General features: G+C 37.8%; 1 protein-coding gene across 3 annotated transcripts in view; it reads left to right on the top strand.

Moving 5' to 3' along the window:
* The window catches only part of EEF1AKMT2 (EEF1A lysine methyltransferase 2), a 74,204-nt gene that overhangs the window by 11,466 nt on the left and 35,724 nt on the right, over window positions 1-27,014 (top strand). The window contains exons 4-7 of one of the 3 annotated variants that reach the window (XR_004626306.1): window positions 6,860-6,967; window positions 9,425-9,641; window positions 13,200-13,386; window positions 14,219-14,278. Coding sequence is in view for 1 of the 3 variants with exons in the window: in XM_011234059.3 (XP_011232361.1) it covers window positions 6,860-6,967; window positions 9,425-9,641; window positions 13,200-13,294 (420 nt within the window). In the remaining 2 variants the exon portion in view is untranslated. Of the gene's footprint in view, window positions 1-6,859; window positions 6,968-9,424; window positions 9,642-13,199; window positions 13,596-14,218; window positions 14,279-27,014 lie in introns of those variants that run through there. The other 2 variants (XR_004626307.1, XM_011234059.3) reach the window with 2 other exon arrangements.

Genomic DNA, 27,014 nt, shown 5'->3' with positions numbered 1-27,014 from the left:
TTTTTTCCCTTATGACTACCCAGGTAACCCAGCACCATTTATTGAAATGTCCATCCTTTCTCCCACTTCACTTCTCTCATAAGCCATGTTGGTGTGTGCTTGGGTCTATGTCTGTATTCTCTATTCTGTTTCTTTGGGTCTGTTTCTTTATCCTTATGCTAGTGTCTTGCTGTCCTGATTACTGCAGCTTTATGTCTTCGTGTTCTGTTTTTTTTTAATTAAAAAAATTTTTTTTGGAAGATTTTATTTATTATAGAGAGTGCATGAGCACAAGCAGGGGGAGCAGCAGAGGGAGAGGGAGAAGCAGGCTCTCCACTGAGCAGGCTCCATCCCAGGACCGTGGGATCATGACCTGAGCCAAAGGCAGATGCTTAACTGACTGAGCTACCGAGGCGCCCCTTCATATTCTGTTGATGTAAATTCTCCAACTTTGGTCTCTTTTCGTATTGGCTCTTGTTAGCTTTTTCCATATTGATGTAAATTTTAGAATAATCTTATCTCTTCTCAGGAAAAAATATACCCTGGCATTTTGATTAGGAATTTACAGATTAATTCAGGGAGGATGCATGTTTATTTAAATTTTAGACTCATCACTTCTCAGGGAAAAAAATCCTAGGATTTTGATTTGGATTGCATTGAATTTGGGGAGAATTTAGGTCTTTACAATATTGAGTCTCTAAATCCATGAACGTGATATGTTCCTCCATTTATTTAGTTCTTTATATTCTGTCAGTAATATTTTGTAGTTTTCTCTGTTAGGATCTTATTTATCTTAGATTGATCTCTAGATGTTTGCTGTTGTTGCAGTTGTTGTTGTTATGTTTTTAAAATTTTATTTTCTAGGGGTGCCTGGGTAGCTCAGTTGGTTAAGTGTCCGACTCTTGCTTTTTGCCTAGGTCATGATCTTGGGGTCGTGGGATTGGGCTCCACATTCAATGTGATGTTTCCTGGGGACTATCTCCCTCTTCTTCTGCCCCTCCCCCTCTACCCCTTTCCCGGCTCGTACTCTCTCTAAATGAATAAATAAATTTTTAAAAATTATCTATTTATTTGACAGCATGTGCGCGAACACAAGTAGGGGGAGCGGGAGGCAGAGGGAGAGGAAGAAACAAGTGTTGTGTGTGTTGTGTCCATGTCCCCCCACCCCCAGCAGGGAGCCTGATGTGGGCCTCCATCCCAGAATCCTGGGATCATGACCTGAGCCAAAGGAGAGGCTTAACCAACTGAGCCATCCAGGAGCCCCTGAATAAATAAAATCTTAAAAAAAATTATTTTCTAATAGTTCATTGCTAGTAAATAGAAGTAGAATAGATTTCTCTATTGATCTTGTATCCAGTAATTCAAACAGTAATTCTAATAGTTTATTCATGGATTCTCTTGGATTTTCTTATGTACAGTAATGTCATGTAGTTTTATTTCTTCAGTTTCAATTTTGATGTCTTGTTTTTTGAAATGCTGTGTACTCTTGAATACAGTGTTTTTTTTTTGATTTTTATTTATTTGATAGAGAGAGAGAGAGAGAGAGACAGAGAGAGAGGGAGCACAAGCAAGGGGAGTGGGAGAGGAAGAAGCAGGCTCCCAGTGGAGGAGCCCAACGGGGGGCCTGATCCCAGAACTCTGGGATCACGCCCTGAGCCGAAGGCAGATGCTTAACGACTGAGCCACCCAGGCGCCCCTCTTGAATACAGAGTGTGCACAAGAGGGGGGAGGGTCAGAGGGAGAAGCAGACTCTCTGCTGAGGGAGGAGCCTGACGTGGGGCTTGATCCTGGGACTCTGGGATCATGATCTGAGCTGAAGGCAGAAGCTTAACTGCCTGAGCCACCCAGGCACCCCGATGTCCCTTTGTTTTAATATCATTTGTTAAAAAGACTGCCCTTCCTTCATTAAATTGTCTTTTCACCTTTGCCATAAATCAGTTGGCCATATTTTTGTGTGTCTATTTCTGGACTCTGTTTCATTGATGTGTCTATCCTTTTGTAACACCACATTGTCTTGATTAATGTAGCTTTTTAGTAAACCTTAAAAGTTGAATAGTGGGATTCTGCCAGTTTTAGTCTTCATTTTCTAATTTTTTAAAAACGATTTTATTTATTTATTTAAGAGAGAGAGAGGAGAGAGAGAGCATAAGCACAAGTAGAGAGAGTGGCAGGCAGAGGCAGAGGGAGAGGTAGAGGGAGAAGCAGGCTTACCGCTGAGCAAGGAGCCTGATGTGGCGGTCAATCCCAGGATCCTGGGATCATGACCTGAGCTGAGGGCAGATCTTTAACCAACTGAGCCACCCAGGCACCCCTTATTCTTCTTTTTCAAATGTTGTTTTGGCTATTCTAGTTCTGTTACCTTTCCAAATTTTATTTATTTTATTTTAATTTTATTTTTTAAAGATTTTATTTATTTGACAAAGAGAGCAAGCACAAGTAGAGGGAGCAATAGGCAGAGGCAGAGGGAGAAGCAGGCTCCCCACTGAGCAGGGAGCCTGACGCGAGGCTCCATCCAAGGACCCTGGGACCATGACCTGAGCCGAAGGCAGATGCTTAATGACTGAGCCACCCAGGCGCCCCTTCAAATAAATTTTAAAATCCATTCATATTTATCTAAAAGAATCCATGCTGAAAATTTGGTTGGAATTGAACTAAATCTGTAAATTGATGAGAATCGACATCTTTACTATCTAAGAGTCTTCCAGTCCATGAACATGGTATGTCTCTTCATTTATTTAGGTCTTCCTTGATTTCTTTCATCTGTATTTTTTCATTTTCAGCATATAGATCCTATACATATTTTTATATTTGTATCAATGTATATTTTTTGGAGTATTTTAAGTGGTATTGCTTTTCGAAATTCAGTTTCCAATTGTTTATTGCTAGAAATATGGTTGATTTTTGTGTAATGTCCTTGTACTCTGTCACCTTGCATTTATTAGTTCTAGGAGTTTTTTGGTGGGTTTTCTGGACTTTTCTATGTAGACAATCATTGTTTATGAATGGGGCAGCTTTAGTTCTTCCTTTTTAATTTGCATGCCTTTTATTTCTTTTTCTTGCCTATTTATACTAGGTATGGCTTCCAGTACAATGTTAACTAGGAGTGGTAACAACAGGACATTCCTGCCTTGTTCCAGTCTTAGTTTTCTAATCTACATGTGCATTTCACCATTAAGGCTGTGTTGACTTATAAAAGGGGGGATATGTTAGCTGTAGGATTTTTTTAGATGTCCTTTATCAGATTGATGAGATTCCTTTCTATTTCTAGAATAGATGTTGAATTTCTTAGAGTCCTCTTAAGGTTATTTATTTCATTTGAGTGAGTTTGCAGTTTTTGAGGAATTGGTCCAGTAATATATAAACAGATTTAGACACTACGACCAGATGGGGCTTATTCTGAGAATGCAGTGCTGGTTCATTACATGAAAATCATATAACCTATCATATTAACATTCTAAAAAAGAAAAGCTTCATGGTTATACTCATTGATGGGAAAAAATTTTTTTTTTATACCACTCTTCTTTCCTTTTGGGAGTCTGGAAATAGAAATGTTAGAACTTTTCATATTGTTCCACAGGTCTTCTGTGAGTCTCTGTTCATTTTTTTCCCATTTTTCTCTGTTGATCAGATTGATTGATTGATTTGTTTTTTCGTTGATCAGATTTGATATGTCTTCAAGTTCACAGACTTTTTTCCCCTCTTATTTCTATCTGCTATTAAGTCTACATGTTGCAGTTGGTTAATAGTTTCTTAAGGCTTTTTTTTTCTCCTTACACCTTTTCCTTACTTTGTGATGTTTTTGTTGTAAAAGGTAGTTTATTAGTCCCAAATGATTTTCCACAGTGTGATTTTTCTAATTGTACTTCTATCATTTAAAATGTTTTCTGCGCCCTGTATTTTCTGTAGGTTGGAAGTTAGATCTACAATAAGGTTCAGTAAACTATAGTTTGAGGGCCAGATCTGGCCTTCCTCTGTTTTTAAAAATATTTATTAAAATGTAGCCACACTCATTCATATACATATTGTCTGTACCTGCATATGTGCTGCAGTGGGAGAGCTGAGTAGTTGTGACAGAGATTGTGTGGCTGGGAAACCTTAAAATATTTATGCCCTGTTCCTTCTTCCCTCCCTCCCTCTCTCCTTCCCTCCCTCCCTCCCTCCCTCCATAGTGATAGAAGTTTATTTGGCATGAATACAGAAAAAGAACTCTCATGAGTGAGAGGGGTCCTGACAGGGTTGCCCAGCCCTTTTCCTTTAAAGTGAAATTTTGATGATCTCTGATTCAGAGGTTTTTACAAGTTCAGTTTGGTTTTTTTTTTTTTTTAATGAACTTAATAGGGGGTCATTTATATTTGCCTCTGTGGCGTATAACATTTTGTTGTCTGTATTTTTGTGGTGTTAATANTTTCCCTCCCTCCCTCCCTCCATAGTGATAGAAGTTTATTTGGCATGAATACAGAAAAAGAACTCTGATGAGTGAGAGGGGTCCTGACAGGGTTGCCCAGCCCTTTTCCTTTAAAGTAAAATTTTGATGATCTCTGATTCAGAGGTTTTTACAAATTCAGTTTTTTTTTTTTTTTTTAATGAACTTAATAGGTGGTCATTTATATTTGCCTCTGTGGCGTATAACATTTTGTTGTCTGTATTTTTGTGGTGTTAATAGTTATTGCTTATATTCAGGGCTTTTTAAGTGATTCACTTATATTTTTGATGGAATTTTTTTTTTTTTTTGCTGGGCATGTAATTTTAGATTGCTGTTTTTTCTTCACTGTTTTCTGACTTCCATTCTTTATGACTTATTGTCAGCTGTCAGTCTTATTGTTAGTCTTTGAAGGTAATCTGTTGTTCTGTGTATCTCCCTACGCCCCACCCCTTGGATGCTTTTGAGGTTTTCCTGTTTTTGGCTTTTATCAGATACGCTCTACTGGTTTTCTTTTCTTTTTCTTTTTCAATCTTCTTTAGGTTTATATTGCTGCTTCTGTCTGTGGCTTGGGGTCTTTCGTCGGTATTAGAAAATTCCCACCTGTATGCCATTTTCTCTTTTGCCCCATTCTCATTTCTTCTCCTGAGATTCATATTATATATATTTTAGATCTTATACTCTGTTATTTATTTTTTTTAATGTTCTTTCCTGTTTTTAATTGTCTGTGCCTTTTGTTCTGTGCCTAATAGGAGTATTTTCTTTTGACCTTTCTTCCAATTCACTAATTTTTTTTCTGCATTCAATCTGTCAAGCCCACCCTTGAATCTGTTTAATTATTGCTTTTTTCACTTCTAATATTATTCGTTTGGTTCTTTGTTTTGGTTTTCAATTCTCAGAATTCTCCACAAACTGTCATTTATTTTAGTTGTTTTAAAATTGGTTTCTGATCATTATTTTATTTGGGTCTCCTGTGGTCTTTTCTAATGTCAGTTCTTNTTATTCGTTTGGTTCTTTGTTTTGGTTTTCAATTCTCAGAATTCTCCACAAACTGTCATTTATTTCAGTTGTTTTAAAATTGGTTTCTGATCATTATTTTATTTGGGTCTCCTGTGGTCTTTTCTAATGTCAGTTCTTCCCCGTTGGTTTCTGGTCATTTGTTGTTTCCTTGAATGTCTGCTTATTTTTTTACTGAGTGCCAGAAACCAAATGTGAAAAATATTGCAGATAGTTTGAGGTTTTGAATGATTGTTCTAGAAACCTACAACATCTATATATGATATTTCTATAAGCTCTGTTGTAAGAATAAATAGGCACGGGAGAAGAGGGAACTGGTAAGAGTCAATTAATAGAATTACCCTGGCTTCCTGATAGAGAAGGAATTGAAAGAAACTGGGAGAAAATGAAGATCTCAAAGAGTATGGAGTCAGATGCCTAAAAGACTTGGAGGTTGGCCTCAAAGTGGGGATGTTACACCTTGAGATTAAAATAAAAATAATCAAAGGGAACAAAATTCTGTGGAATATAATCGGTGTGTTACTAGAGAGTAGAATCAGTCACTTAGTGAAAAGTCAAGGTAGTCTTAATGGAAGGTGTAGGTGTAGGTTATGTTTTGAAGGAAATAAATTGAGTAAATAGTGAAGAGCAGGAAGAGAATTTCAAGCTACACTGTAGTTTTCAACTGATTTTCTTCATCAAATTTCCTTTGAAATTTAGCCTGATTGTTCTGAAAATGTTCAGCATAGTGTTAGGGGGTGGGGGTGAGGACCAGAAGCCATCATACTTTTGCCACAGGCTCCACACACTCTAGGTGGGTTCATATGGCTAGTAAACAGCCAGGACTATAGCTTTAGGCTCAAAACTCTTAGCATCCTCTGAGTCTTAATTCTTTGGGGATATAAATACCTGCCCAACCTATCTCACATAGTTTTTGTGAACATCTCAAAAACAAAAATACTATACAGATGTAATGTGGTTAATAATCACATGGCTGGTGGAAAATTGTGATTTATAATTACACTGAAGGAAAAATTTTCAAGAACTTACTATGTATGCATTTCATTTACTCATATAACTTAATTGTGCTAAGTAAAATTTGTGACAGATTTATGTGTGAATTAGAGCATGTCAACATCAGAAGTTAATGTTACATTTTTCTGCTTAAGGGCAAAAATATTATACATACGTTCTTATTATCTTTGAGAGAATGAATTTTCTTTTGAAATAGAAATCAAATACTATAAAAGCAAATGAAGTGTCACTTGATATTAATTTGAACTCTTAGTTTCTATTTAGATTCTACAATAAAATTTAAACTAGATTATTGGATAGTATATGTCACTTGATCTATTAAATAAATAAAACAGTCCCAGTCCTAAAGGAATGTTATAATTCATAAGCAAAGCAGTATGTTAAAACTTTATTTTAAACTAAAGTATAAAATTGTTTCTCTGTCTCTAGGCAAAGTTTGGTTTCTCTAATATTACTGGAATTGATTACTCTCCTTCTGCAATACAGCTTTCTGGAAGTATTATAGAGAAAGAGGGTTTATCTAACATTAAGTTGAAGGTAACTTATATTACTATAAATTTTTATAATAAAAGTTATAAAGTTTAAGCATTTCTGAAGTATATATGCTAACAATATCTTTTGAACTTATGAATTAAGGATTAATTATAAATAATCCAAATGGAAATATTTTTAAGTAACTTAAAATTTTCAGTCTAGTCAGCGTGGGGAAGTTATTTTCTCCTCTTCCTTGTGTGTGTGTTCATTCTCTCACGTTTGCAAACACACACAAATACTAGTTAATTTTGCATTTAACTAGGTCAAAGTTGTAAATACGTAAAGTGGTGTAGTGCCACCAAAGACTACTTAGTTTATTTTTGTGTCCTGTGATCTGTAAGGAGGTGATGACGCTTGGATTTATATATGTAGCCCAGGCTTCTCTGAGCTCTAGAATGACTTAAAAACTGCATATTTTACAGTTCTGCCTAGATAGCAATAGTCTCTCATTTAGTCTGAAATGAAACTTTTAAGTTTCCCTTTAAACCTGCTTTACTGCAATCTTTCCCATTTCTGTTACTGATACCACCATTCACCTGTTGTGCTAACCTAAAACCAAGGAGTCATCCTTGATTCTTCTCTTTTCTTTAAGTCCTATGTCTCATTCTGTTGGTTTTATCTTCAGAGTATATCAGGCATGTGATCATTCCTTGCTATTTCCAAGCCCTCCTAAGTCCAAGCCGTCATCATTTCTTGCCTCCATGGCTACACTGGCCTCTTATTGGCCTCTCCATGTCTCCTTTTGCCACCCACTGTTTGTTACCACAGGGCAAGCAGAGTGATCTTTTAAAATGTCAGTCAGCTTGTGTCACTGCCTTGGTCACAGGTCTCCAGGGGCTTCCCCGTTGCTTTGAGAATGGAATCTGAATCCCCACCCCACCTTACAAAGCCCCTCATTTCTCACCTGTTTTCCCCTTTATCACCAGTATTCCAGTCACACTGGGTTGCTGTCTGCTCCGGAAATGTGGCTAGCCTGTTCTTGTCCAGTCTTTATACCTTCTGCTCTCTGCCTAGAGTATTCTTGCTCCAGATCTTAACTTGTTTGGATTATTCTCATCAGTCAAATCTGTGTTCAAATATCACCTTCTTAGACCTTTCCTACCTTTTCCAAAACATTTCTCTTCCCAGTCACTCACTATCTTTATTATTCTGTTTTTATTGTCTTCATAACACTTCATCTGAAATTGTTTGTTTAGCTTATTTATTTGTCGTCTCTCCCTTAAGAGAATATAAGATATATAAGATACAGGGACACTTTATTTTTTGTTTACTGTTATATTCTCAGTGATGGAAAAGTCCCTGCATATTATAGGTGTTCACAACATACTTGTTGAATAAATGAGTACTTTGATCAGGCGTTTCAGATAACAGCTTCTCTAAACTTAGCTCTTAAGAATGGTGGTCATCTTTTGCTTCAGGTGTAACCTGAAGCCTTTTTAAATCAAAGGGTAATACACTATTTGTGATTACTGTATTAAGTTGTATGAATAATTGTGAGCTAATTGCTTAATTTTTCAAAGTAGCTTTTCAGAATTAAGTACATTGGCAAAGTATTGTATTAAATGAAATTGAGGCAGATCACTGTTTCAGATGCTTATAATGTATTATTGGATTATTCAAAGTGAATGATATGCTGAAGTATGACTTCCACAACCTAACGTACATGGTATTTATAAAGTTAAGTAACAGCAGTTTAAATAGTCCTTTGATTTCTTAAGCAAAATTTTAATGCCATTCATTTGATCTGTTAGTTGCTTTGTAAGCTGCCGAGTCAGGGCTGAGGGACTTCTGATTAACCGTGTTTACTTTAAGTCACACAGCTGGTAATCATACCAGCTAAAAACCATCTTTTTTTTTTTTTAAAGATTTTTTAATTTATTTATTTGACAGAGAGACAGCCAGCGAGAGAGGGAACACAAGCAGGAGGAGTGGGAGAGGAAGAAGCAGGCTCATAGCAGAGGAGCCTGATGTGGGGCTCGATCCCACAATGCCGGGATCACACCCTGAGCCGAAGGCAGACGCTTAACCGCTGTGCCACCCAGGCACCCCAAAAACCATCTTATTTCTAATGACTTGTTTCAGTTCTACATAATTTTTGTCATCTTTAAGAACGTGCCAAATATTCTACTTTTTGACAGAAATAACTTTTTCATGAGCTAGGCTTGGAGGCTCCATGACGTGCTGGTGTTTCTTGGCAGTACACCTGGCTTTGATTTGTTTCCAAATTTTTAGAGATTTGGAATGTCCAGGAAGCACTGTCTCTCCCACTAATCTTAGCTTTAATGATCTTGGAATGAAGCACATAAAAGTTAGCTATAAAGTTGAAAATATGTTTATTATATGTAACATGCCATCATAATTAATTGGTCTTTCAATCCATAATCTTTTACAGATTGTCACTTAAATTCAGGAGAGGTTGTGTGTTAATTGTTCTCATAAAGACATTGATTTTTGATATAGGTAGAAGACGTTTTGAATCTTTCCACAAAGCTGTCTGGATTTCATGTTTGTATTGACAAAGGGACTTTTGATGCCATAAGCCTTAATCCTGACAATGCGATTGAGAAGAGGAAGCAGTATGTGAAATCCCTCTCTGGGGCCTTGAACGCGAAAGGCTTTTTTCTAATAACCTCGTGTAATTGGACCAAGGAAGAGTTGCTAGATGAATTCAGTGAAGGTAAATGGCTATATGTTGTTAATGTGTGCTTACCTCAGGTTTCATGTACTTAAATGGTTTTTTTTTTTTTCCCCTTGGTGTTATAGTGTTTTACTGTTCCGTTTGTGGGAATTGCCTGCTTTTCTTCTCTTTTAACTGTATATGCAAAGGACAAAGAAATAATATCCAGGGATCCAGAGTCCTTTTTGAAATTTTCCAAGAAATCCTGGCAGTTAGGTACTAACATTTATGAGCCTATAAAAGTTAAGTTCTTCATTTAAGCTATATTATATAATCTCTTATTTAGAGACTTAAACGGAAAGCACGTGTATTGTGGTTCTGACTTTAGTGTACTGATACACTGGTGATCAGTAATAATAGTATTCAGTAATATGCAAATGGCAGTAGTATTTTAAAAAATCTTCCATGAGAGTTTTATTCTTCAGATACTTTCTGTGTTTTGCTAATGGTCATTTAGGTATTTAGGATTTATCTTCTTTTCAGTGTATATAGAACAATTATTTTTAACATTGCACGGAAACAAAAAGTAGGGACTTTGTAGTAGAAATACTCCCTATTAATTCTTGCGGAAATCTCTACCATTTTTCAAGGTTTTGGTGCCAAGACAATCCTCTCTCGCCCCATTAGGAAAGTATAATTAGTGCTGTGTCTACTACGGGGGGGATCTTGTGAGAATTGAGAATCTGTAATCTATACGCAAATATTTTGAGTTCCCTGGCAGACTGTTGCTTGCATATTTTCAAGACTGCTTTACCTGCCAGTTTGTTCGTGTGGTGCACAGGCATTTCTGGGAAAGCACCTTGAGAATCCAGGACTAGTATTTGCTTGTTTTTTTACACAGACTCTTTTTTAGATTAGCATGAAGTTCTTTTAAAGAAATGGGAGGAATTTTTAGGAGGGAGTATTAATAAATGATATGGTACTAAATTTTTATTAAATTTTGAACCTTCAGTTGCCACAAGCTGATGGGAAATTAATTTATAACTAGATTGCATGCGCTTTATCTTAGAGTTGGTTTTCTTTTTGGTAATAAGGGAATAGGCAGTAGGAGGGAGAACACTTAACACATGTCCTTTTGTGTGCATTCAGTGACTTCGGCAGGTTATATAATGTAAAACTTGAAGTATTTGAGGCTTGAAATGTGAGCTTGTGGTTTCATTACTATTGCCTCTGGAAAACAAGAATTATATGTGATTTATTGTCTTGTATTTCATGCCATTAATTTTACTATCTTCCATGTTAAATTTGTTTCCTTTAGAACTGTTGAGGCCCTGTATCCATAGTCTTTCCTTCTTCCTGAAGCTTGACAGTTTTAATAAATGCTAGAAGTTAACACTGTGTAGGGCAAATTTCTTTCCCGGCTTTTAAATACAGGTGTTCTCTTTTACCCTTGGAACCACCAGACAAAAACATATTTGTCTGTCTTTGATAATGAGGAACAGACTTGAGCCTGGTAAAGAGTGCTTAAAATTGTGTCTGTGTCTGAGAACTACTTTAAGTTATGTTCAGTTTTAGAGCTTAATACAGAATTTAAGCAAAATGTTACAACAGGAAATGTTAAGTAAATACATACAATTGAAGACATTTTTTCGGCATGTGTCTCTGAGAATGTGGTGCTTGGAGTTGGATATAGAACACTAACAATACATGCATCGCTGCCGAGGGGCTTGTCAGTGGCTTCTTGCGGTTGACTTCCATGGCCCCTTTGGCATAGGGTGAAGCTTGCTTCACCGGTCTTTTAAGGTTCTTTGCTTCTTTCCTTATTTGAAACATAAAACTGTTGAAATAAATTTTGCATTATTTCCTTTATAGCCCTGTTAATATAAACATTCTGTGTTGTCATTTGTTTTGGTGAGGATTACTTGAATCATTTGCCAGATAGTGGGATGTTCTAATTTGATATCCAAGGAACTTGACTTTCTTAAAACTACTGAGTTAAAAACAACTCCAGAAAACCTATTTTACTACAGAAATAATCCAGATTCGTTATGAAAAAGATTGAAAAATGTCAGTAACCCCAACACAAAGGATATAGGTTAAAATAACTAAAATAATTGTTTACTTATCATAGGAATATAACCACTTTTTAAATTTTGGTGTATTATTTGTTAAAATATAAGCACTTAAATTCTGTAGGGTTAGTCCAAGGAGTTAAAAGATCAGTCCTGGAAAATTCACACAGACAGCTCCATTTTCTCTTGAACATTTTTATTATGAAGTGTTTTAAGCCTGTATAAAAATTTCAGAAAACAGATAGGGTTTGTACCCATGTACACACCACAGTGGCTCCATTTTCCAGCATTAAAATGTATCATGTTATTTAAAAGCCCTGTCCGTCTTTGGAAAAGTTTTCTTATGCTCAGTTTTAATGAGCGTTTTAATATATAGCTATTTGTTAAGATTTGGGGAAGTTTGATTAAGAATATGAATTAGAATGTACAATGAAACAAAGTGTAAAAGACCAGTTGATACAGTAATATATATCCTTTGATATTTTTTCTGTTTCTAAGAGTTACTTCAGCTGAAGCTCAAGGCCTGGAAGCTTAGAGAATGCAGACACAGCCACCTTCTAGGAAAAAAATCTACCCTCCAAACAGTCCCATCACTGAGGGAAAACCATGGTTAACTTCACAGCCTTGCTTGTCTTAGTTTTTAAAAACAAAATAATAAAATGTTAACTTTCCATTTTATTTTATAGTTCAGGAAAACGCCATGTTATCTTATTTTGATCTTTACAAAATCATTGTGAGGTAGGTGGGGGCGTTGGTATATGTAACCTCCTTGCATAGAAATTGAGGGTGCTGGCAGCATATCTTGCACCTAGTAGGTGGTAGAGCTGGAACTTGAACCCAGGGCTCTTGAGTCCACGTTAATTTTTAAATCCCACTCTGCTGGTGTGAGAGTTACTACTTCCTTTTCTTCCCAGATCCTTCATTAGTTCAGTCTGGGTCTTGATCTTTGGTTTCAAGTTCCTTTTTTTTTGTGGTAAAATATATCTAGGGTAAGATTTACCATTTAAGCATTCTAAAGCTATGGTTCCGTGCCATTAAGTACGTTCCCATAGTTGTTCAGCCGCGACGACCATCCATCTCCAGAGCTTTTTCATCTTCTACAAGTTCATTTTTACGTCCACATCGTTTGACCATTCCGTATTAAGTGCTTTTATATGTGTGATGTGCATCGAGTTAATACACAGAAAGCACTCCGAATGGTGCCTGGTACCTGGTGAGACCTCGGCACGTGAGAGCGGCTACCTGGCAGCGAGGTGGTGCCGCACGCGGAGGGGGATGCAGAGCGGAAGGGGTCCTGGACTGGAAGTGGGGGAAAGACGGCTGCATGGACAGCCTCTTTTCTGCAGTTTGATTTTGGGCTTGTGTGTGTACCTTGTTCAGTTGGAGGTCTTAGTGGATATGCACACTCTGCGCACGTACAGAACTGAAAAATTACCAAGTGAAATCTCGTCACAGCTTAATAGTTTCATAAAAGGTTTGCAAGTACATTGTTCCCTTAACTGCGGGATTCAGTCCCTATTAAAAGTATTTTAATCTTGTCTGACAGGATTTGAACTTTTCGAAGAGCTGCCAACACCCACGTTCAGCTTTGGAGGCAGATCTGGAAACAGTGTAACAGCATTGGTTTTCCAGAAAACGTGAGACTTTCACTGGACAAATTCAGTTAGCTTTGTTAAGAAGCTCCACCTCAAAGTTAACCTGACACAGAAAATGCAAGTGAAAATAAATGCTTAGTAAGTACACAGGATGCACATGTTGAATAGATATCGTGGGTTGGTAAGAATCTGAACATGTGAGCGGTTGAGTTTTAGAGACCAACCAAGAATCATTTAAAGTTTTCTTTTGTATTGGAAATGTAAATATTTTTCTCTTTGATTAAAAAAAATTTCCTGTAACTGCTGAAGAATCAAAAGCTTTAAAGCAGTAAATGAATTTACAGAAAGCGTGTATTCTTGGTTTTTGTGCTTTGGTAAAGTTGAATCGAATATAGCTGCTCATTAAGATTTGGCTCAACTACTTCCGGGCCAGAATAATAAATGCCAACTTTCTGAGTGTTTTATTAGACTGTCTATGAAACACAGTAAGTATAATGTTTTGGGTTGAATGGTGGTTATTTAAAAAAAATATTTAATAACTGAAAAAAATTCCCTAGTTTTCATGTATATAATTAAGCAAAATCAGATATGTGCATGAGTTGATCAAGAAATATTTATTGAGCTTGTATTTTGCTGCTGATGGCCTTTTACATACTGTGAAGGATAAACAGGAAGTAGGAAAGACAACTAAGAGATCCTGTTATCTGCTAGCAGTGTGTTAAGTTACATTATAGTATTAAGTCACTGAATCCTCCAAATATCTTCTCAAGGTATGTATTAACTTATTCCTGTTGCTACATATCAAAGGGCTAGTACTGCGGCACCTGACTGGCTCAGTTGGTAGAGCATGTGACTTGATCTCGGGGTTGTGAGTTTGAGCCCCACATTGGATAAAGGGATTACTTAAAAATAAAATATTTATTTATTTATTTATTTATTTATTAAAAGATTTTGTTTATTTATTTGGCAGAGAGAAAGAGAGCACAAACAGGGGTAGCAGCAGGCAGAGAGAAAAAAGCAGGCCCCTTGCTCAGCAAGGAATCCGACGCAGGACTTGATACCAGGACCCCGGGATCATGACCCGAGCCGAAGGCAGACGCTTAACCAACTGAGCTACCCAGGTGCCCCAAAATAAAATCTTTAAAAAAAAAAAGGTTAGTACAGGATGGAGCCTGGATTCTTTGTTTCTTTTGCCCTGGCATATTCTGCTTCCCAGGTACCAAGTCTTTGCCTTATTGGTACTTACAGTTCAGTAGGGGAGCCAGGACTGCTCCAGAGAAAATACTGTCAGAGAAATTGAGTAGTTGAATTTTCAAGAGCTCTGCAGCTCCTTGTTAGTGACAGTGTTAGTCTGTGGACTGTGAGTTAGTGAGTCATTCTTCACTACTTTTCTCCATCTCCCTTTTGTCTTAACAGACTTGCCTAATCAAGAACTGAATAGTGTCATTCTTTTGTGAAAGGGTGGTGTAAGCTCTACGTATATATAAGCCTGTATATATAAGCCTTCAGGGACATGGGGTCAAAGATGTTTTAGTTAGGGCTAATTAGCAAGAGAAACAGTTTATTAATTTTTTTTTTTTAAGATTTTATTTATTTGACAGAGAGTGAGCCAGCACAAGTAGAGGGAGCAGCAGGCAGAGGGAGAGAGAGAAGCAGGCTCCCCTCCAAGCAGGGAGCCTGAAGCAGGGCTCGATCCCAGGCCCTGGGATCATGACCTGAGCCGAAGGCAGACGCTTAACGACCGAGTCACCCGGGCGCCCCATATTTATTTATGTTTTTGAAGAGATATGTTAATATATAATGCCATTTTTGTATTTGGGCTAATATTTTCATATTGGAGCCACAAATACAAAAATACAAATTTTAAAGTGATGCAATTTTTGATGATTTTCAGCTTTTTGGGTCCATTGTGTTTTTGTTTGGCAAATGTTAACCTAGTATTACAATCTTTTTTCTTTTCTTTTTGTCTCTGAGTTCGGGTGGTGGGGGGAGAAGAGGGGTTTGATTTAAATCAACATTAATCAGCCATTAAGATTACTACCTGCCTTGCCCAAGATAACCGAAGACATTTACATAAGCTTTCAACACAAATAACATTGTTTGAAAAGCTTTAGTTTTTAATATGTAAAGAGTTGAGAAGTTACTTCAAAATATATGTGATTTAAACTTATAGAAAAATTGTTTTGATTTTACAAACGAGGCGAGGGATCTTAAACCACAGAAAAATAGTTTATAATTTATTGAGATCTGGTCTTTGTTGTTTTTTCATATTACTGTTCCTTGATGTCAAATATGATAGTAGTGTGGAAGCACTTTTTTCAGAATTTTGAGTTGTTTCGTATTGCTGTTTTAAAGCACCACTCTAACAAAATGGGCTTTCCGTGTCACCAGCCTGAGGCATTGGGTTTGATTCACTGATAGCTTGGAGTGGGCCTTTGTTGAAAAGCTCCTCAAGTCACCCTCATGGAGGGGAGGGGTATGTATGTTCCGTTTGCAAAGATGAAGGATTTGGGGGAATCATGGAGCTGTTGCCAAGGTTAGGAGAAGGGATTTGTCGTCTCTCCTTATCAGTTAATCCTGCTGGAAGCTGGCCTCTCAGAGGTTGAAATTAGAACAAATGGAAGGTCCCAAAATGCGAACAGTAAATTAGTATTTTCAAATAATACCACACTTTAAAAACCAGGCCAGTAAATGGCCCCAAGTTACTGAAGCAAGTCGTAAATATGTGACTATTAAACTGAGTTTCGTTAAAGCACAAGACTGTGTGGGTAACTGGAAGAAATTATACGGTTATAAAAGGGAGCAGTGAGTTATGTAGTGAGCGCTGGTTTCTCTGCATAAGAAGTTGGAATTGTAATTTTATTTCATCAAAAGACACTCTTATTTTGAGGAAACTTGTTTGAAATGCAAACGAAGTTTCTCTCCAGAGCCTGCACGCCATTCCATTGTTGCTTCTCATTACGACCTTATTGCTGAGAGCGGGGCGCTGCTGTGTGGAGGAAGCGCGCAGGCCGGTCTGAAGGGATTTGAGGCTGAATGGGTGGGTTACACCAATTAACAAACAAAGTTTTCAGAACATTTTGTTTTAAGCCAGGTGCACAAGTTAGAGTTGCTTTTTGGGACTGACATTTATGCATATGAGAATCAAACCTGACACTACTCTTGGCAGCTTGACTGAAGCCATTTTAAAATAAGTACAAACTGTCCTTGAATCGATTTTCCCTCCATTGTAGTCACAGCAAGTTTGCCTTTCTTCTTCGTCTGTGACATGCATGCAGTTTTCTGTTATTTGGGGGGAAGGAGGGAGGTAAACATATACAAAAGACTTTTAGTCTTTGAGTGAATAATGTATTTCCGTTCACTATGATTATATTTAATTTTCTATGATACTGTTATATAGTACTATACATTGACCCTAATTCATGTTCATCTGGAGTATAGTAGCTTAATTTTTAAGGAACCTATGTTAGCTTCTAACCTTTGAAATAATTTTCCCTAAATCGATATGCAAAGAAATAGAGTATCCCTGCTTATGTCAGTAGACTGTGATTTATATTTTCTTTCTTTTTTTTTTTTTTTAAAGATTTTATTTATTTATTCGACAGTGATAGAGACATCCAGCGAGAGAGAACACAAGCAGGGGGAGTGGGAGAGGAAGAAGCAGGCTCATAGCAGAAGAGCCTGATGTGGGGCTCAATCCCGGAACGCTGGGATCACGCCCTGAGCCGAAGGCAGACGCTTAACCGCTGTGCCACCCAGGCGCCCCTGTGATTGATATTTTCTTAAATAATTTTATTTTATGTATTTATGTGTGCGTGTATGTGTCTGGTAGTCCATAAAGAAAATATATACAAATGTGAAAACTCAGTTGCTCTCCAGGCCAGCATTCTGCTGCTGTGGGGAGGCCTGGGTTTGATTTCCTGTTGTTGGCACTGTGAACTAGAGTGTACGTGCTCCAGAGACAGCTTTCTGCTTTGAAAGCAAGAGACCAAGTGTCTTGTGTTCCACAGTAGTAACCTCTTTAGCTAATTGTGTGTGTGGGGGTGTGTTGATGGGCTCTGAAAGGAGTCTTGTCTAGTACACTTCACTGGAAGGAGGCTGCCCATGACCTAGAGCCTGATTGTGGGAGACCAGGAGCATGGTAGGTTGAAGGACAATTGCTGAGTGGGAACAAATTAGGAAACCCTTGTCATTTCTCTGTTAGGCAGGAAACAGAGATGTCCTTAGACGAAGGGGGAGCACATGAGCATGTTTTATTAACAGTTAATGTAAGAAAATTAATGCTAATTTATTCTTCATACACACCATGCAATTTGTTAGAAAAGTAGAAGAATAGTTTGAAATTCTTTGGTCAATTGATGGATTCCTATGTTAGGGGCATAGAAATGAAACTCAACATTAAGCAGACAAATACCCAAGCCCACAGGCTACATAAATGCTGAATAAAACCAGCTCTACAATAGAACTCTGAAAAGCGAGGGGTAAGAAGCCTAATGAATGATTGAATATGACCTTAGCAAAATCCCTGGAGTGTTGTTGAAAGATCATTCATTTCCAGCTTAGATGTCAAGATGGGCTCCAGTAACCAGGGAAAAAGAGAGCTTGAGTCGGTACTTACTGAGTTTTAAAAATCTTTACAACTCAGTGCATTAGACTAATCATTAAAAGGGCTTCTCTAACTGAATTTTGAGCTGTCACTGTGTAGACCTGTAGTTTAGGCCCAGGGAAACCAAATTAAAAAGATAGGAATAATTCGCTAGACATGAATGTATCAATATCCTGCTTTTATGGAGTAGAACTTCAAAAACTGGATGTAGAGGCTGGCAGAATGTACTTTTGTCATGCTGATACCGTTGTAAGAAAGACTTACAACCAAGAGATCAATTGTGCCTTAGAGCATTTGCAGATTACTTGCCCAGTTTGTAGTGGAAGATAGGAAAAAAACCAAAATGTACTTTTTTCATTTTTAAGTGGCCCATTCTGAAGAAATGATAAATTCTTTTATGTTCTATGTTAAAATATGTATTGTTATTACTGCATCAGAAAATAAGTATGTTCGTGAGTGATCTTTATTGTGCGTGCTATCCAGAAGCTTTTTAAGAAAAGCCAATCTAACACATTTGTTTTCCCAAATACCTAAAAATTTACACATGAACCAGGATTAGCATATCCTGGATATTATGTGAGGAACTTAAAAAGAAATATGAAAACAGTCCTGTTGAATAAGGGGACGATTGTACTTCTCATTCTTCATTAACATACTTACAGATGAAGCAGTTTATTATTATGTGTGACTCTAGCAGAATAGAAGTGCCCTTGGGATGGTCACAGCTCTCCTGCTTTGGCCCTCCATGCTGCTTGTCAAAGATGGGCAGAGCTAGGGGGAGGGAGCTAAATGGAGAAGAGAGTGGGCGCTGCCAGCGCACGCTTTCTTCTCACCCCTCCTCTAGTATGAAAATGTCAGTCCTTTGTTCCCATCTAATTTTAGTACATCCTGGCTAAAAAAAAAAAAAAAAAAAAATTAGGATGCTTTCCAACCATGGAACTTTGAGGGGTGGGGTGGGCGGGGGAAGAGGAGAGGAAGGAGCAGTTTACATTCCATATCCGTCTGCCTTTCTGTGGCAGCATCTAGCCCCTACTTTGTTGATTCTGGTAATGAAATAAATTTAGATGCACTGAAGCAGCAATAATTAAGTTTTCCTTCCATGTCCTCAACAAGAAGCCTAGTTGGAGTCTGAATGGGGAAAATCATAATATGGCATTTAATAAAACATACTGGGCTGAATTAAAGAGCTGTGTGCAGGTTTTGGAAGACAGGCCTGAAATTGTGAATGAAAAACTGCATGTTGTCTTATTTATAAATGTAATCTCGGAGGCCCATTTGTGATTCAGCTTAACTGCTTTTATGCTGTTGTTTTGAATGAGAATAATATTTGTTGATTTTTGAGAGGCAATCATAAGCAAGGCACACAAGTCAGAGCTGTTTATTCCTTGTGGAAACCCTCACAGATGTAGAAGGAAGGCTCTGATTTCCTGAAGAAAACCAGTTGGGTCAAAAAATTGATAATATAGTTTGTTCAAGAGATAGGACTGAATTCCATATGGCTTTGTAGTTGGAAGTGCTGATCGTTGTGGTTATTATTTAATTAAAAAGTAATTAACCAGATTAAGCTCTGGGTGGAAATCCACATATTGGACCCCTCTATGAAATAAGCCCGTTTTTCCCAGAAGTTTGTTGCTTTAGTGCTCTGAGCTTTCCTCTTGGAATCTCTGTATGATAAAGATGTTAGATAGCCAGAAGTAAGAGGGATCATTTTGTTATTAAGTCCATTTGATTAATGATTTAATTTGTGACACATGTAGTATCAGATTATTTTCTGAACTTGAAATTTATTTTCGTTCCTTTCATTTTATAGTAATCTAGTGTTTAAAATCTGTTAAGTAATAGAGTGAATATCAAAGAGAAATGATTTTTTAAAAAATACTAAATTTGGGAGGAAAAAAATGATTAGAATATAGGCAGGTCGCTTTCCTTTTCTGGGCTTCAGTTTTCCTCTCTGTAAAATGAGGGCGTTCAGTAGGTGATACTTAAAGTTCTTCTCTACCCCTGTGCTAGTCAGCTTGGGCTGCCATTGACTGGGTGGCTTAAACAATAGAAATTTACTTTTCACAGGCTGGAGACTGGGAAGTCCAAGGTCAAGGTGGATACAAGGCAGGCTTCATTCTGAGGCCTCTGCTCTTGGCTTGCAGGCAGCTGCCATCCCCCTGTATGTTCTCACAGCCTCCTTGTGTATGCTTACAAGGGAGAGAGTGAGTGTGGGAGCAGGCTCTCCTGTGTCTCTTAGAAGGGCGGTAATTCCATCAGGAGAGCTCCACCCATATGACTTCATCTAACCCTGATTCCTCCCGGAGGCCCCACTTCCAAATACCATCACACTGGGGGTTAGGGCTTCAACATGTGAATTTGGGGGCAGGACACAAACATTCAGTCCATTATACCTACTGAAATTGACCTAAGATTTAGAGAAGGGCTTATGAAATAGGTTTCCACTATATAGGAGAAGTTTAAATGCTCCCATTAGCTAAATATCAGTTGTTAGGTCACTTTATCTTTCTTTTAAGCCAAGGTGTTTACGTATAGGAGAAATAGATGTAAATATAATAAAACATTTGGAGCAAAAAGTCATGTATTTTTCCATCTAAAACATCTTTGTGCATTCATTGGTAAACTTTAGATTTTGGTATCGATTGTCTCTTTTGATAATTCAGTTTGTATTTGTTTGACCATAGCTGTGTTTTATCTAAGAATCTCAGAAATTAACATCTGATTGTTTAGTCTCCTTCAGTTTTACATATAGAAAGATTGAGATCAAGATTGGGCCTAAGCAGACACAAAGGAATCATACTCACGGATGACCTAATTTAGAACCACAAAGTCCCAGGGTCCTGAGACGGCTACCTTCTCATGCTACACAGAGACCCCTGCTCGAGTAGATAGTACATGGGTCTGCCCTTCTCAGGCCTTGTAACCTCTCTTTGTGGTTATTGGCTTTGTGTCCTATACCTGCTTATCCCCCTCAGGGATGCTGAAGTATGTTAAAGGTGCTGGGAAAGTGCCTAATGGATAGTAATACATACTTAAACGTGGTTTTCCTTCAGAACATTTCTCTGAAGCAGTTTGGTGTAGTGGAGAGAGAAGCAGGTGTGGAAACCTTATATAACAGAGTCAGGAATATTAAATGAGAAGTATCAGTATGAAGCAGCTTAGCATGATTCCTAGCACATACCAGTAACTAGTCCTTTCTTCAAGAACCCTTCTTCCCACTGCAGCTAATGTATTGACTTGTTCAAGATTTTACCCCTCAGTGCCACTGAGTTAATGTTTTCAGTTCGACTGTATTCTAAGAGTGTTTAGATGAGGGAAGTGAGGAGGAGTGGTAGATAAGTGAGTAAGAGTGAACATTTGCAACAGGTGGGCCTTTCAGAACCTCTTAAAAAATCCTGTGTAGCTCCTTCTTGAGTCTATAGATAGGGCTGGTGCTGAAGCACCTTTTTATTTAGCTAAGAAACGAGGACCAGATAGAATGCCAGATTTTCACCAAATGTTCTTTATGATGTGTTTCAGTAGACTCCTTAAGAATACTCAGATTTAAGATTATTGTCTGTTTAAGTGGTAATTATTTAGTAGTAAATGTAGGGGGAAATTTAGTCATAAAGGGTAGGGAAAATGTTCATGTGGATGCATTGGAATTGGTCAAGGGCATGATGCACCTTCCTTCATTAGGTCTGCATGCTAAGGCTTTATTTCCAGTGATGTGAAACAAGGGAACTGCGAGCAGGGCCCTCAACTAACCATGCATCAGGTTTAATGAAAACCGAGTTGGATTTGGGTCTTCCTGGGCATTTAGGAAGCAGTGGGCTAAGGTTTTACCATTGATTTCCACCTTGCATCATCTGGATTTGATTTCTTTGATCATTGAGTCATATTTATTTTCCTTGTTTTAAGTTGAGTTAACGGTGCCATTGACAGTGACATTTCAAAGTTTGATGTTGGGTAATACTTTATCCCTTAGTTTATACTGGAACTGACAGTATCATATGTAATGTACAGTGAATCAGTTGTTTGTACTAGTCTAGAAAACATTGGGTTTCAGATTTGTTTGTTTATTTAACCTTTTTATTGGTGGTTAAGTAACTGTCTCAGTGCCTGGGCTGCTTAGTGTGACTGGAGAGATTCTGGCCAGAGCAGTGTCACTTTCTCTGGTCATCCTCAGAGAGCTTAAGTCTGAACTATTTTTAAAAAGTTCTATAGGGATGAGGTCAGTATGATAATGATGTATGTCCCTAGGATAGTTTACTAAGGTTAGGTAGTTTAATAGTACAATGGTTAAGTAACCTGGTTGTGATCAAGATTTTTTGTTGTTGTTTTGTTTCTTTGTGAAAGTTAAGAGAAGCTGTAAAGTAGTATTTAAAATAGCAAGCTAACAACTTCTGTCAGTTCTTCTGTTTGAGGTCAGGCGCAGGGTATGTGCATACAAAATAGGCAAGACTAGTCCCTCAGAAACAGTAATGGATACAATAAAACGAAATATCTTTGCTTTTGGTTAAAATAGAAAGTTGACAAACTGCTGAGGAGAGTTGAGAAATTCACAGGCGAATATGGTATGTAGGGCACATGTTCTTTTCATACTGCTCCCAGGGATGTTCTACCCTTTGGAGCTGGAGACGGATTTTTTTTTTCTTGGTATTTTAAATCCAAAGGGTTCAGTCTTTAGATTGGGTATTCAAACTCTGTGAAATCACAAACTATGTAGTTTCACAGTTTCTTTTTACCTAGTGAAAATGAAATGCACTGTTTCATTTTTATGGGGATAGGCAGGATGGCAGTAGCTTTGAGCATATCACTAGGGATGAGATAAAAATAGATTTTTCTTGAGGCAGTGACTTATATGGTAGATAGTTGACAGGAGAGAAAAATTAAGTTAAATTTTAGGCTTGTATCATAAATACTAAATCTGAATTCCACTAAAGGATATAAAAGAAAAAAATTGAAATGGTTTTCATCTGAAGGTGATAGCATAAACATTTAGTGTGGGTGTGTCGTTGAAATATTTTCTAGATAAAACTTAATGTGTAACAATATGAAAATATTGTGACTTGTTTTTAGCTCTGTATTTGGTGAATAACTGAGGCCAGGCTAGGTTGTGGGTGACTAAACACGTTAATAGTGATATTAGAGTACTTCAGCTCAGATCATAAATAGATCAGGGAAAGGTCAAGAATGAATTATGCTTTTCAACATTACTATTAGAATAGTGCAATAGGTTTGATAAGTTTTACATACACCAGTAACTTTGAATGTAGATCATGAAAAGCCTTCATTATACTTACTTCTGCTTATTTACCATGCATAAACTTTTCGTGTCTGTTTTTTCATGTTTGTATTTTCTGGTAGCACATAACACCAATAGCTACTATTAACTTGCCAAAAAAATAAAAAAAAATATATATCAAATTGAAGTAAGTTTTAACTGTTGCTCTGTTCTTTTTTGCTTACATTACCCAGAACTCTTCCATCCAGTGAGTTGCAAGCGTGACATTTGCTGTGTTTTCAGCACCTGCCAACTTGGAAACCAGGGTTTGTGTTCAGGACTTAGGCTTACAACCCACACTTCGTGGTGCACAATGCCATCCCAGCTGGCATGCTTCTTACCTCAATGGTGCTAGACGTTTGGTTACAAAGCTGTGCAGATTCGCATGCACTGATTTCAATAGGCATTCCGCTTCAAGCTGCTTTCAACTCTCATTTTGTATCAAAGGAGTTAGATTGGTATCATTAAATTCACTGCCATGGTGGTTTTTCAATGAAAATAAATTTGTTTTATTTAGTTCTTGAATCAAAAAGTAACTGTCTTCAAGAACCAAAGTACCTCTTAAAAAAGGTATGTGCATAGATATGGGAGATACCCTCCTCTCTCTGTGTAGATATATATCTGTCTGTCTATATGAGAGAGATTCCAGCCAGAGCTATAATTCATTTTCATCAGTGGAAAGGTTTCAGAACACCATATAAAAAGGACAGAAAGGAAAGAACAGAAGGATTAGTGTGTCATCACATGGTTATGTAGGTAGGGCTGTTAGTTGTAGCTGGCTCATAGATGTGGGAACAATTATAGAACTTATATAAGATCTATTATAAGAAAATTGTCCCTATAGTAGATTCAGATTTTTGGCTTCATCTATAACCAAAAACTTTACATATTCAAAGAAGTGTATTTTGCCAACTTGTTTTCTTTCAGTAATCAATTTCTTTGAAAATGCTTCAGGTGGACTTGGTAACGTCTGTCTTCCCATCATCTATTATAAGTAATTTTAAGAGGTTCTGCTTTATAAAAGATCTTTTCAGATTTAGAAAGGACAGTGTGAAATGTGAATGACTGGCTTTTAATACAACAGTTGTGACAAAGAGGCAGTGGCTTTTGGAAGCTGAATAAAGGGGTTAATACACACATCTGCATACTGTGCTGTTGGGTCCAGTATATAACAAGTTTGATGTTTGTTTCACTCACTTTATTCTAAAAAGAATACTGTTATTCTCAGAGACAAACTAATTTATCACTTTTTAGTGGTGAACTCTTTTTACAACTATAGGCACACATAGATTTGTTGGGTAAAACTGAACAGTGATTGGTACTTGCTCAGACTTCAAAGCTTAGCTCCTTGTTCCTTGAATATCCCATTAATCTGGTTCTAAAGGCACAAAAATAAAACACCCACTAACTACCTGGGACACTCCTTAGTGCGTATTAAAACCCAACCTTTACCCTCCTCTGCACAAATGTGCTTAGGTGAATACTTGATTAGCTTGTTGATACAGGTTATAGTTGGTTACACCCTTTCTTAATAAAATACACCCTTATTGTCTCCTATTGCTTAAGAGCTTTACACTTGGAATAGGGGAGCTGTCTAGTACAGAGTGATACCCAGTTTAAATTCTCCTAGGCAGTTTTGAGTAGACACGTTGTGTGCCATACACCCAAGCATTCCTCCATTTGGTGTTTCTGCTTTGAGCAGAGTCAGGAGAGCCAGTATTGTTGTGCTTTATCCCTGGGTTTCATATGTTGGTCTTGGAGTGAGACTGTATGTAATCCCTACATTTTATATTTCCCAAGTGTTCATGGTTTACCCAAGTTAGTGTTGTTGGTCAGTGATAATGGAAAAGTTACAAGTGATCATTCTTGGATTATTTATGGATTGATTCCTAAATTGGCTTATGAATTTGTGTTTAGGTGCCTGGTTGTGCTCTAAATCTGGTTTTGATTTGGTTTTGACCTTTAAGGATTGAACAAAGGTAGACAGCTTAGCCCCCCATCCCCCAATTGCAGCTTACATTGTCTTACATCCAGAGTGCGGCTGAGTTTATATTTATTCTTCTGAATTGAGCAAAACTCTAATATACAGCCTTTTGGGTAGGACTTTTTAAATAATAAATAACTGTGTAGCATAACCCTAAAAATTGGGGGTGTTTTAGATCTGTAGGACTTACTGCAAATGTGGGAAGAAGCACATAATATGGAAGGTTAAGTGACATAGGCCTTAATGTGTATATTTTTTAGCCTTTGGAGCTTCAAATTAAGTACATGAGAAATAGCTATTCATTGGTTAGTAGCACAGCTCCTTAAGCAGGTATTTTAGTTCTGTGCACTTGCAAGAAAGCCTCAGAACCAGAAAAACAGGCTGCTTTAGGTTGGAAAGGAGGCGTTGCAGCAAAGAGCTTGCCATAACCACAATCCTTGGAATTTTGTGAATCTAAAAATCATCCTGAAAGCAACAGGAATCATGGTTGCAATAATTGTCTCCAGGCTCTGGACAACCCCCCCCCCCCATTTTGTTTTCTCCATTGACCCGATGAACTGGTAATTGTAGGAATAAGCTTAGTGTTTGCCAGCAGGAGTCACTCTAGGCTTCCTAATAAAAAGTAAATTAAACTATATTCTTAAAAGCTCTCAAAGGCCATGGTGACAGTGATAAGATGGCATTAGGGAAGTGTAGCAGGATTCTCAAATTATCCCTTGTGCCTTTCTTTAACTTGGGGAGACTTGGTTCTCGTTCATTTCAAAGTTGGCCCTTGATAAATTCTTTTAAAGCAATGTTTATGGATAAGGATATCAGTATCTTAGCATTCTGCCTATTAGCTCATTTTGGCTTTTGTAGGATGAATTGGTTATATCCCACATCATCTATTTGAATGAATGGACACGCATCCTTCTCCTGATGGTTGTTCATCCTAATCTTGCAGAAGAAATCACTGGAGCTGTAGCTGGTGTGAAAGGAGATGTTAGCGCATGGTTTTCTGAAAAAGAATGGTCCCGGTGTGATGGGAAACTGAAATATTTCAGCAATAGCCATGAAATATAATAGTTTCCCAAGTGCATACAAGCTCAAGAAGTTAATTGTTCATTTATGTTTGATACTGGGATTGAAACATTGGATTAAAACCAATTAAATGTTCCTAGAAGCAACAGAAAAAGTTCCCTGATTTATGAATAGAACCATTCAAATGGCGCAGACACAATTCATGTAAAGTAATGAGGTGTTTTGTTTTTTTGGCAAAGGAGAACACAAAACAGGCATAGGGGAGTTCTTTAAAAAAAAGAAAGAAAAAACCTCTTTAAAAATCTCTTTGGATACAAGGTCAATAAAATAACATACACTAGTAGGACGGAGTAATGGGAAATCTAGGGCTTCACTTCACTAGGAAAACAGTCCCCCTCCCCCAGGTGAGCAGTACAATGAAAATACTCTGCGTATTCTATCAGGGTTACATTCCTGAACTTAAGTCAACATCCTAAGTTACAGAACGAAACATGCTCTGCGTCTGCTTAGCAACCACAAATCCTTCCTTCACCAGTTGCATATATTTTGCATGTGGCTTCTGAAGTACACATTCCTTTATTTCGATCAGCGCCCCTAGTTGGGAAACCAGCGCTTTTATTTTCCCAAAGTGTGACAACACTAACACCGCCCCCCCTCCCCTGCCGCCCAGCACGCCACCAAAATGATCGTTTCTTTGAAACCTCAAAACCCAACAACCCGGAAGCTGGACGTCTGAAGTCCACGCGGCCCCAGGGTTTTTGCCCCGGTTCGTGCGGGGGGCGGGGGAAGACGCCCGCGGGACCCCTGGCTCCGGGCCCGGGCAGCCGCGGGGGTGGCGGCGGCGGCGGCGGCGAGGCCCGGGCCCGGGGCCACTTCCCGCGTCCCGGGGC

The sequence above is a fragment of the Ailuropoda melanoleuca genome, chromosome 6, assembly GCF_002007445.2.
Source record: "Ailuropoda melanoleuca isolate Jingjing chromosome 6, ASM200744v2, whole genome shotgun sequence".
Classification (NCBI taxonomy): domain Eukaryota; kingdom Metazoa; phylum Chordata; class Mammalia; order Carnivora; family Ursidae; genus Ailuropoda; species Ailuropoda melanoleuca.
Note: the sequence above shows the minus strand (reverse complement) of the source record. Positions and strands in the feature narration are given on the sequence as shown.